Here is a 12,058-nt window from a genome sequence, read left to right as displayed (position 1 = left end):
GGTGATTGACAGGTGATCAGTGGGTTATTACAGGGAAGGACAAATGTAATTAATGCACTGGTGAATTGATAAGGGGGGGGGGGGGGTCTGAGGGCAATCAGAGCGTGTGGGCGGGTGATTGGGTGCCCGCAAGGGGCAGCTTAGGGTCTGATCTGATAGGTAACAGTGACAGGTGGTGATAGGGGGTGATTGATGGGTGATTGATGGGTAATTAGTGGGTGTTTAGAGAAGATAACAGATGGAAACAATACATTTGGGAGGTAATCTGACGGCGGGTTTGCGGGCGATCTAATGGTGTGGGTGGGTGATCAGATTGCCCGCAAGGGGCAGGTTAGGGGCTGATTGATGGGTGGCAGTGACAGGGGGTGACAGGGGGTGATTGATGGGTGATAGGTGATTGGCAGGTGATTGACAGGTGATCAGTGGGTTATTACAGGGAAGAACAGATGTAATTAATGCACTGGCGAATTGATAAGGGGGGGTCAAAGGGCAATCTGAGCGTGTTGGCGGGTGATTGGGTGCCCGCAAGGGGCAGATTAGGGTCTGATCTGATAGGTAAAAGTGACAGGTGGTGATAGGGGGTGATTGATGGGTGATTGATGGGTAATTAGTGGGTGTTTAGAGGAGAGAATAGATGTAAACAATGGATTTGGGAGGTGATCTGATGTCGGATCTGCGGGCGATCTATTGGTGTGGGTGGGTGATCAGATTGCCCGCAAGGGGCAGGTTAGGGGCTGATTGTTGGGTGGCAGTGACAGGGGGTGATTGATGGGTGATTGATGGGTGATTGACGGGTGATTGACAGGTTATCAGGGAAGATAGAAGCATACAGTACACAGGGGGGGGGGTCTGGGGGGGGTCTGGGGAGAATCTGAGGAGTGGGGGGGTGATCAGGAGGGGGCAGGGGGCAGGGGGGGGATAAAAAAAAAATAGCGTTGACAGATAGTGACAGGGAGTGATTGATGGGTTATTAGGGGGGTGATTGGGTGCAAACAGGGGTCTGGGGGGTGGGCAGGGGGGGGTCTGAGGGGTGCTGTGGGCGATCAGTGGGCGGGGGGGGCAGATCAGTGTGTTTGGGTGCAGACTAGGGTGGCTGCAGCCTGCCCTGGTGGTCCCTCGGACACTGGGATCACCAGGGCAGGAGGCAGCCTGTATAATACACTTTGTATACATTACAAAGTGTATTATACACTTTGTAGCGGCGATCGCGGGGTTAACATCCCGCCGGCGCTTCCGTATGGCCGGCGGGATGTTACGGCGGGTGGGCGGAGCCAGTTGCCGGGGGAAGCGTGCGTCATCAATGACGCGATCGCTCCCCCGGCATGCCTAAAGGATGCGCCGCCTGAAGGCGTATTGCGGTCCTTTAGGCGTCCACTTTGCCGCCGCCCATGGGCTGTGGGCGGTCGGCAAGTGGTTAATCACTGTAATAACCGGGACAAATGGGCAAATAAAATGTGTCTGTTTTATCTACAATAGCACATTTTATTTTTAACTATAATGGCTGAAAGCTGAGAAATGGTGATTTTGTTTTCATTTTTTTCTTCTTCCCTGTCAAATGCATATAAAATAATATAATTCTTAGCATAAATTAGTGCAAAAAGAAAGCATAGTTTTTCCCGCAAAAAAATAATGTTTAGATCATTTCAGTGTGATAATTAGTGATATTACCGAATGAATGGGAAGTGCTTTTGAAGGGGAAAAAACCTGTAGTAGAGAAGTGGTTAAGCAATACCAGTTGCCTGGCTGTCCTGCTGATCTTCTGCCTCTAATACTTTTAGCCATAGCCCCTGAACAAGCATGCAGCAGATCAGGCGTTTGGTTGAGATTTGGCTGGATTTGCCACATGCTTGTTTGTGGTGTGGTTCAGACACTACTGCAGCCAAATCGATCATCAGGGCTGCCAGGCAACTGGTATTGTTTAACCATTTAAGCAGCCTGGACGTGATTGTCACGTCCAGGTGGCTGATGTTGCGCTGCTGCGCACTTCCGCGCGCTGTCGCACACCCCCCCGTGCTCTCCCGTGTTTCCCCCCGTTATCCTGGAGATCAGTGAATAGGAACATAGTTCTCATTCATTGATCTAAGTCCCCGGTAGAAAGACCGTCAGCTTCTTATAAGAAGGCACTGTCTTTATGACCCCCCCCCCCCCCCCAAAAAAAAAAAAATACTTGTTCTCCTTATACTTCCTGTAAGCAAGATTCTCGCTTACAGTATGGGAGTAAAAAAAAAAATTGTGGTCATCTTGTGGCCAAATAGTAAAACTACATGTACATACATTTTTTTTTCACATAAAACACAATAAATTACAATTAAAATTAACTGTGTACCCCCGCACCCAAAAAATACCCAAATAACATTTTTAACTAAAAAAAAAATAAAAAAATTACGATAAAAAAAAAAAAACATAAATAGTTACCTAAGGGTCTAAACTTTTTAAAATGTATGCCAAGAGATTATATTACTAATATTTTTTAAAATTATAAATAGTAATGAACGCAGAACTGTAAAAATGCACCTTTATTTACAATAAAATATTGGCGCCATACATTGTGAAGGGACATCATTTAAATGGTGTAATAACCGGGACAAATGGGCAAATAAAATATGTGGGTTTTAATTATGGTAGCATGTAAGCTATAATGGCCGAAAACTGAGAAATAATGATTTTTCTTTCATTTTTTTCCCCATTTTTTCCTTAATTTTCCTGTTAAAATGCATTTAGAAAAAAAATAATTCTTATTAAAATGTAATACCCGAAGAAAGCCTAGTTGGTGGAAAAAATAAGATATAGATCAGTTCATTGTGATAAGTAGTGATAAAGTTATTGGCTAATGAATGGGAGGTGAAAATTGCTTGGATGCAGAAGGTGAAAAATGACTGAGGGCTATAATGGTTAAAAGGAAATAAATATGGCAGCCTTCATATAAGTCTCACTTCAGTTGTCCTTTAAAAGGGAACTCTAGTGAAAATAATGTAACAAAAAGTGCTTCATTTTTACAATAATTATGTATAAATGATTTAGTCAGTGTTTGACCATTGTAAAATCTTTTAAATCCCCGATTTACATTATGACATTTATTACATGGTGACATTTTTACTGTTAGCAGGTGATGTAGCTGCTGCATGCTTTTTTGGCAGTTGGAAACAGCTGTAAACAGCTATTTCCCACAATGCAACGAGGTTCATAGACAGGAAACTGCCAGGAGTACCACGGTCCTCAGAGTTTCTTGTGGGAGGGGTTTCACCACAATATCAGTCATACAGCGCCCCCTGATGGTCTGTTTGTGAAAAGGAATAGATTTCTCATGTAAAAGGGGGTATCAGCTACTGATTGGGATGAAGTTCAATTCTTGGTTGGAGTTTCTCTAGCCTTACCAGAAATCCAGCCCTGCTCTTAGATGTCTATGAATTAGGCACTGGACTTTGGAGTTGTTACATAATCAAACTCCTTTAGCTTAATAGGTTTAAGGCTTCTTGCACACAGGGACGTTACAGGTGCATGTTAGTACAGCCTGTAACGCTCCCCCAACGCACAGCAATGTAACACAAGTGGGCTGTTCACACTGCCCACGTTGCATTACATTGTAACGCAGCAAAGTGCTGCATGCTGTGCGTTCTACGTGGCTAAGCCGCGTTAGACTGCTTGCATGTGCTCAGTCATGTTGGGGAGGAGGGGTGAGCGGCCAGGCGCATGGCTAATTAATATTCACTGCACTTAGTGACGTGCAGTGTTTACTTCCGGGTGCGGCCGCTCTGTGCGGCGATTGGCCGGGCGGGACCACGTGATGCCGCATGCGTCCAAGAGTACGCATCACGGCATCACGGACGCCAGAGTGAGCTGCACAACGCGGCTCACTCCGACGTCCACACCAGAGAGCACCAGGCGTTGTGTTAGGGGCACGTTATGCAACCTTAACGTCCCCTAAAACGCAACGTCCTGTTGTGTAACTAGCCTTAATCTTTATATCTTATCTCTCCAAGAGTTGATTTCTGAGTTATATTCTACTCTAACTACTCCCATCACTTCTTTTAGGCATAATTATTCGATTAAGTGGAGTGATGAGCACCAATTTTGCATAATCGCAATTTCACATCGCAATTCGCGATTACGATGCTAAATCGTAATGGGGAAAATTTTAGGATAAATCGTATTTAATTAAGTTTGTAAAAGTAATTAGCAACCATAATTTCGCAATTTTGTGTAATTTTCACTTAATTGTGTGCCCACCTTAGCAGTTCATAGCATAGCCCCCGTATATGCGATCGTCACCAAAATTGCCACATATGTTAAAGGAGATCACGGTATCAATTAAAAAAAAACACATTTTTAAAAAATAAAAAAAGTTAAACTCAGAAAAATGACCGTTTAAAAAAAACATTTTCCTTTGCATATTTATAATCGATTTTCTCAAATACTACAAGGATCTTTTTAAAAAATGTATTTTTTTGCTTGTTCCCCACTATTCCTCTTAAAGGAATACTTAAGTCTAGAAAAAAAATGACATTTACTCACCTGGGGCATCCCTCAGCCCCCCGAAGCTGGATGGTGCCCTCGCAGCCCCGCTCCGATCGTCCTGTCCCCGCCGGCGGCTACTTCCGGTTCGGCGACAGCCGCCGACAGGCTGGGAACGCGGCTGATTTTCCGCGTCCCCAGCCGCTGCTATCACTCTCTATGCTGCTATAGCGTATACATTTAATTGATTGATTGAAAATGACAGGTACTTTCTGGACGACCCGCGCACATAACACATCTCGCACTATACAAGTCAATCTGTAGCAGCAGGCTATTCAATTATATAACTGCAGTCTGCAGCTGCTATATGTTTTTTAGGTAACTTGCAGGAAACCATGACAACGGTACGCAGCTTCCTGTCACAGATAATTCCTCTCTCTGTTTGCCTTATTAGTTCATCATAAGTTTGTGCAAAACAGAGAAAAGAAGTATTGCCTTTTTTTTCACTCCCTAGCATGTCTGACTCACTACAATAACACATACTATACATTCCACAGGGTAGATGACCTGTCATGTCCGTAGTAGGGATGGCCCAGCCTAGGAGAACTCATGTGATCAGTTGGATCAGCTGATAGATTTGTAAGCCTCTGATTTGCTGTGATGACTTCCTGGTTTAACACATGATCATGAGCAGCAAATCAGAGCCTTACAAATCTATCAGCTGATCAAACTGATCACATGCTTCTCCATGAGTTTTCCTAGACATGGCCATCCCTAGTCTGTAGGGATGCCAACACTGCATAGAAAGGTTTTTGGAGCGACCACTCCAATCTCAGAGGCCATCGTTTAAAGGAGTCATCAGGGCAAAGATTGTAAAATGAGTGGTACTTACCAGGGGCTTCCTCCAGCCCCAAGCTTGGGGCTGGAGGAAGCCCCTGGTAAGTACAACTCATTATACAATCTTTGCCCTGATGACTCCTATAAAGCCTGGTACACACCTTCAATTTTGATTGGCCAATGTTACCACTTCCATGTAGAATGAGAGCTTACCTACAAAATCTGTATATAGTACTCAAAATCTTTCGATCCTCATGCTACATGGAGGTGGTAAAATTGGCCAGTGATTGGCCAGTAAAAATTGGATGTGTGTACGCACTCTGATTAAGGTCAGGCCATTAACAATACAATTCTTAGGAGTCAGGACGATGTATATGTTTTTTTGGATCAATTTCATTAAAGTGATCGAATTGGATAGCAGTTATCCAGCCATCAGTGGGATTGAACAATCGTTTCTGATCGATCAATCAGTGCCTCTTATTTGTGTGTGTGTGTGTGTGGGGGGGGGGGGAGGGTTGTCAGTATCCCTGAGTAGAGAAAGATTTAAATCCTTACCAGGTCTCCCGAAGTTTATTTATGCTGGTTTCCACGTGGCACATAGCCACGCCCCCCGCACAAGAGGTCATCGGCGATTCTCTATCTCCAGTTAGACAAGCGTCGAGGACCTATTGGGATAGGGGCGGGGCTATGCACCTCGGCAGAACCAAATCCCAGTTATGGGTTCACCCCTACTGACCTTCATAATTGTAGCGCTTTTTGGGATTCCGAGGGAAATCTCATCTAAAAGCGCATAAGTGGGCTTCTACCCTAAGGGCCCTTTCACACTGGGGCAGTGACGCACTGCTACCACACTGCAATGAGAACCTGGGGGAGGGGGGGAACCACACTACCTGTGTCGCGTTGCGGTGCGCCGGAAGTCCTCAATCTGATGCGCTTCTAAAACTACTTTACCGCGTGTGCTTGTGTTGCTCTGCGTCGGAAAAAAAGTCATGTAAGTCTATGGCGGTGCAGGGATTTTAAAAATGTTGGCGGTGGCAATGTGACGATGTTACGATGCGCATGCGCGGAAGCGTATTTTTACAATACCCTTCTGTGCACTTCCGCATACCTGAAACAGGAAGTGACCGCAAGCGCATGTCACTTCCTGCATGGCAGGATGCCAGACAGGGAATACCGCGTAGTAACTCGGTATTCGATGAAGGCCTGTTTTTGGCGGCGCGGTGGGCGCAGCGCAACACTGATGCCAGTTAGTAGGGTAAAACCGGCCTTACTGTTTCAGTTGCATCCTCAGCCATGTGTGTCTAATGTCTGTATATTTTGTATGGACTGAGCGCCTCAGTGAGCACTGAGTCCCCTTACTATAGCCTTGTGTACATATTGTCAGAGTGCACTTTGTTGTGTGTTTTCTGTATCCTTGTATGATTGTGTGCTATCCCAGGGCTGGCTGACGGCCCCCTCCGCTCCTCCCCCTCCTCCAGCCGCACTTCCTGCCGTTCGCTCCTCGCACCAGATGTTATGCGCTATCGATTGCTAATGAAATGATTGCAGTTTGTAACGGTTCCACGCAGAACAGGCAACACCAGCTCTAATTAGCCAATTACTGACTGCAAATAATATATGTGCTGCTGCAAACAAACCGGAGACATCGTTATTTCTGAGGACGCTTGTGGTCTGACGCGGTCATCTGTCTGTATGTGGGAGGCGCAAGCAATATACAGCACTGCGGCACGCTCACTGCTTCCTGTCCTTTTCCTTATGGGTCAGAATCTACACTGCTGCCCAGTGACTCTTCCCATACCTCCCAGCGCTCTGACACTGAGATTTTTGGTGAAAAATTATTGAAAAAAAAACTAATTTACCATAATGTTGGCATTTGAAGATAAATTATACATTTCAGGTATAGATGAATTAAGATGTAATGGGGTTATAGGCAAGGCAGTATATTTGAGGGCCCCTTGACACCCACTAAGCCCCAGGCACCTGCCTAGGTTGCCTGGTGGATGAGCCTGCTCTGATTCCAGGGCCAGATATTTACTTTTTACTGCCATAGGCCACCTTTTAACAACCCCCTCTCCCCCCCCCCCCCCCCCCCCCACACACACACACACACTTGCAAAATCCTATTGCAGTTTTTAAATCTGTAAATAATAGAAGTCTTGCTGTTTTTAACATTATTTTTAGAGCGGTTCAGATTTAGGGCTCTTAGTGGGACGCAACGGGGACGTTAAGGTCGCATAACATTCCCCTAACGCAACGCATGGTGGTGCTAAAGGTGGACGCTATATAGAGCCGCATTATGCAGCTCTTGGTGCGCCGTTTTCGTTCGATAGAACCGGCAATGGTTCATATGAATCATTGCTAGCAGGCAGAAACCGAGAATGATTCATATGAATCATTGCTAGCAGGCAGAAACCGAGAATGATTCATATGAATCATTGCTAGCAGGCAGAAACCGAGAATGATTCATATGAATCATTGCTAGCAGGAAGCGAACCAAGAATGATTCATATAAATAATTGCTAGCAGGAAGAGAACCGAGAATGATTCATTTGAATCATTGCTTGCAGGCAGGGAACCAAGAATGATTCATATGAATCATTGCTAGCAGGCAGAGAACCGAGAATGATTCATATGAATCATTGCTAGCAGGCAGAGAACCGAGAATGATTCATATGAATCATTGCTAGCAGGCAGAGAACCGAGAATGATTCATATGAATCATTGCTAGCAGGCAGAGAACTGAGAATGATTCATATGAATCATTGCTAGCAGGCAGAAACCGAGAATGATTCATATGAATCATTGCTAGCAGGCAGAGAACCGAGAATGATTCATATGAATCATTGCTAGCAGGCAGAGAACCGAGAATGATTCATATGAATCATTGCTAGCAGGAAGCGAACCAAGAATGATTCATATAAATCATTGCTAGCAGGAAGAGAACCGAGAATGATTCAAATGAATCATTGCTAGCAGGCAGAGAACCGAGAATGATTCATATGAATCATTGCTAGCAGGAAGCGAACCAAGAATGATTCATATAAATCATTGCTAGCAGGAAGAGAACCGAGAATGATTCATATAAATCATTGCTAGCAGGCAGATAACAGGCATTGCAGTGCAGTGAATATTAATTAGCCATGTGGCTAGGCAAAATAGCGGACTCTCCCCTCCTCCTCTCCTGCACACAAAAAACAATAAGGCCTCTTGCACACTGCAAGTGATTCCGATTCAGATTCCGCTTTTTAATCAGTTTTTACATCCGATTCAGATTCCGATTTGCAGTGTGCAGGGAGCAAACTGCAAATCGGAATCTGAATCGGATGTAAAAACTGATTAAAAAGCGGAATCTGAATCGGAATCACTTGCAGTGTGCAAGAGGCCTTAAACCACATTACTGAGCATGTGCAAACAGTCTAACGCAGCTGCAAACAGCAGCTAAACCCACATATAACGCAAAGCATGCTGCACTTTCCCAGAACGTGCAGCGTTACAATGTAACAGATCGTGGGCACTGTGAACAGCCCATTGATTTTTCATTGCTGTGAGTTGGGCTGCGTTACAGGCTGCTCTAAGGTGCGCCTGTAACTTCCTACTGTGACAGCAGCCTAAGGGCTCATTCACAGTGGGACATTATTGTCCTGCATGTGTTATAAAGTCATTATAACGCACTGTAATGTTAAGCCTATGCGCCATCCACAGTGCAATGTTAAGTGTCCTCCCAGTGTTGCTTAACCTAGGCTGTTAAGTTATGTGTAGAGCATTCTGGGAGACCAGATATTATCTTCACTGGCTTTGGAACTTCGTGAACAAACATTTCACAGGGATCACCTGACAGGACTAAAGATGTTGCCACCACCTGTGATAAATGTCAGAATATAAATCAGGGACAGAGAGAGGATTTTTATAATAGGAAATCATTGACAAAATAATAGTTAAATGAATATTGTTAAAAAACAAAACAAAAGCAGTTGTATCCCTCTTTCCCATTTGTTTCACAAAAAACGTATCCGATTTTGAAGAAAACTAGATTTTTTCACATGTAAATTAACTTTACCGGTATGCACCTGCAAAAATTGTAAGCTGGAAAAATCACATAAAAACAATGCACAAAAATCACAAAAGTCAAACAGGAATAATCAACAGGAGAAAACTCAAAATAAAATGCAAAATACAGAATCGGAGTTCCAAAGCCAATACAAAATATAGCTGGTCTCCCAGAATGCTCTGGGGAGGGGGGATCAACCTAGGTTACAGCCAGGAAGGGGCAGGTCTACATATCAATATACAGCAATATAGGATAATGCTGAAACCATGAAAATTACAGTAAAAGTGGGTAACCTGAATAATTTACCACATTCAATGATATGTCACTACAGGGCCACTTTAAGTTATATTCTGTAACGTTCCCTTTTAAGGTCAGAAGGACATAAAACATATTCTGATGACAGGAGCAGGATTGGGGGTGAGCAGGAACAGAGAACACGCGTGTAGATATACAGCGATAGGGGGGAGGAGGGGGGGGGGTGCTGCTATCAGGCCGAAGTTCCATTATCGGGATCATAACTCACCCGGGATGACTTTACACTGGCCGAAGGTCTCATACAGACTGTACATCTCCTCCTCTGTCAGCAGCAAGTTCAGATTGTCCTGCAATAAAACGCACATGATTTATTTCACATGGGAGGGTGGTGGTGCTGGTGGGGGAAGGGATCAGGCAAGAACAATGACAGCAAAATAAACATTCACATTTATAGGGATTTTTTACGTATTTAGCAAGATTGCAGTCGGCAGAACATGCAATTAAAACCTGTTTTCAAAATAGGATTGTCTGTATAGTTGTCCTACCTGCCTTTGTCACAAAATAATGTCAACCATAAGCCCTTTTCTATATTCCAGGCTTTAGGAACCCTATAGAATGCCTGTGTTTGTCAATACAGAAAAAAATAAGGTAAAAAATAAAAGTAAGGTAATTGCTTAAAGTGAACCCAAGGTGAGAGTGATATGGAGGCTGCCATATTTATTTCCTTTTAAACAATACTAGTTGCCTGGCAGCCCTGCTGATCTATTTGGCTGTAGTAGTGAACTGAATTACACGAGAAACAAGCCATGCAGCTAATCTTGTCAGATCTTACAATATTGTCAGAAACCCCTGACCTGCTGCATGCTTGTTCAGGGTCTATGGTTGAAAGAATAAGAGGCAGAGGACCAGCACGGCAGCCAGGCAACTGGTATTGCTTAAAAGGAGATAAATATGGCAGCCTCAATATTATTCTCACCTCAGGTTCCCTTTAAAGGAGAACTGTAGTGAGAGGTATATAATAATAGTATATGGAGGCTGCCATATTGATTTCCTTTTAAGCAATACTAGTTGCCTGGCAGCCCTGTCTGCTTGCAGCGAGAGGTATGTGGAGGCAATGCCATGCAATAAAGCCATAAGCAGCATAAATAATATTAATACAGGGACAGCTGGAGGTAATTACTGCGATTAATCACAGCAAGCAATATGGCAGCCTCCACATACCTCTCGCTACAGTTGTCCTTTAACTTCTCAGCAAAGGGGGAAAATCACTGCAATGTCTTGTGCAGGGCTGCCCTCCACATGCTTGTGCAGTGATGTGATATAGGGATACATTCATCTACCAATACCCCCCCACCTCCCTACCGCGGGGCACTTCCTAAAGGCCGAGATGAAATATAAATATAAGGAGAATGCGCACATATGGTCATTTATTGCCGCGAGTCACCCATGGTGGTTTGAGGGACGCTGGGCGGCCAGCTGTGATTAATCGCAGTAATTACCTCCAGCTGTTCCTGTATTAATATTATTTATGCTGCTTATGGCTTTATTGCATGGCATTGATTCCATAGCAGGATTTATGTATTCTCCGCGCAGCGCTGAGCACATTGCTGGATGCGGCTAATGAGCCTGTCACTGTCACCGGGCGACGTTTTGCAGGAATACACACGCCCCCCCCAAGCGGTAATGGCGGAGTGACGTTAGCGAGCTTTACATCGAGAGCAGGGACCTTACTAATCCACTGAGATTTGTGGTACTCATGTGCTTAAAGGGGAACTCTGCTTTTATGGTAAAATCTCCATAAACATTCATTGTTACTAAAAATGGCCTCTCCAGCTCACTGTTACTCTGGTGTGCATGATGGCGCTACACTGGGGCGCTGCCCCCCCCCCCCCCCTGGGAATCACTGTGCCTCTCCCAGTCCCCCCCCCCCCCCCCCAGTATAATGCAGTTGACGATTTCCAGGCTCGAGGAGCGTACACTGAACAGGATAGCGTCTATAAAAAAAACTCTCAACGTCAGCCTAAGTCTATGCACGTATTAGGGAAACCCAGGGTCTTTTCTATTTGCCATAAATACCTCACAATCCTTGCAATATCCCTTGTAATTAGGGATCTGGATGACACTTATATTTGCAAAACAATCTCTCAACCTCCTTCTGATTGTATTTTCTTACATTGTCAGTCCACAGGAATCAGCTTGTACTGTAAACCTTCTGCAGGAGTCTGAAGAAAGTTTACAAGCTGAAGGCTTACTGTTTTTTTTTAAATTAGCCAATAAACTAGAGCTTGTCTTTTACAAACAGGAAGTTTTTGAATCAGTATAATAATCTCCCCCCTCCCCTTGCTTGTAGAGTCGTGAGACACAGGCTGAGGATTGGAATGATTTGTGTGAGAAAACGCGGAAAAGCCGCCGCATGTGGCAAGAGCAAGGAGGCTGACTCCGCGTCCAAAGCAGCGGTTTGCACGC

General features: G+C 44.5%; 1 protein-coding gene across 2 annotated transcripts in view; it reads right to left on the bottom strand.

Moving 5' to 3' along the window:
• PHF24 (PHD finger protein 24) overlaps positions 1-12,058 on the bottom strand; it is a 196,641-nt gene that overhangs the window by 37,722 nt on the left and 146,861 nt on the right. For both annotated transcript variants that reach the window (XM_068272170.1, XM_068272178.1), the window contains exon 4: positions 9,861-9,939. In XM_068272170.1, coding sequence (XP_068128271.1) covers positions 9,861-9,939 — 79 coding nt within the window. The remainder of the gene's footprint in view (positions 1-9,860; positions 9,940-12,058) is intronic.

Source organism: Hyperolius riggenbachi, chromosome 1 (genome assembly GCF_040937935.1).
Source record: "Hyperolius riggenbachi isolate aHypRig1 chromosome 1, aHypRig1.pri, whole genome shotgun sequence".
Classification (NCBI taxonomy): Eukaryota; Metazoa; Chordata; class Amphibia; order Anura; family Hyperoliidae; genus Hyperolius; species Hyperolius riggenbachi.
Note: the sequence above shows the minus strand (reverse complement) of the source record. Positions and strands in the feature narration are given on the sequence as shown.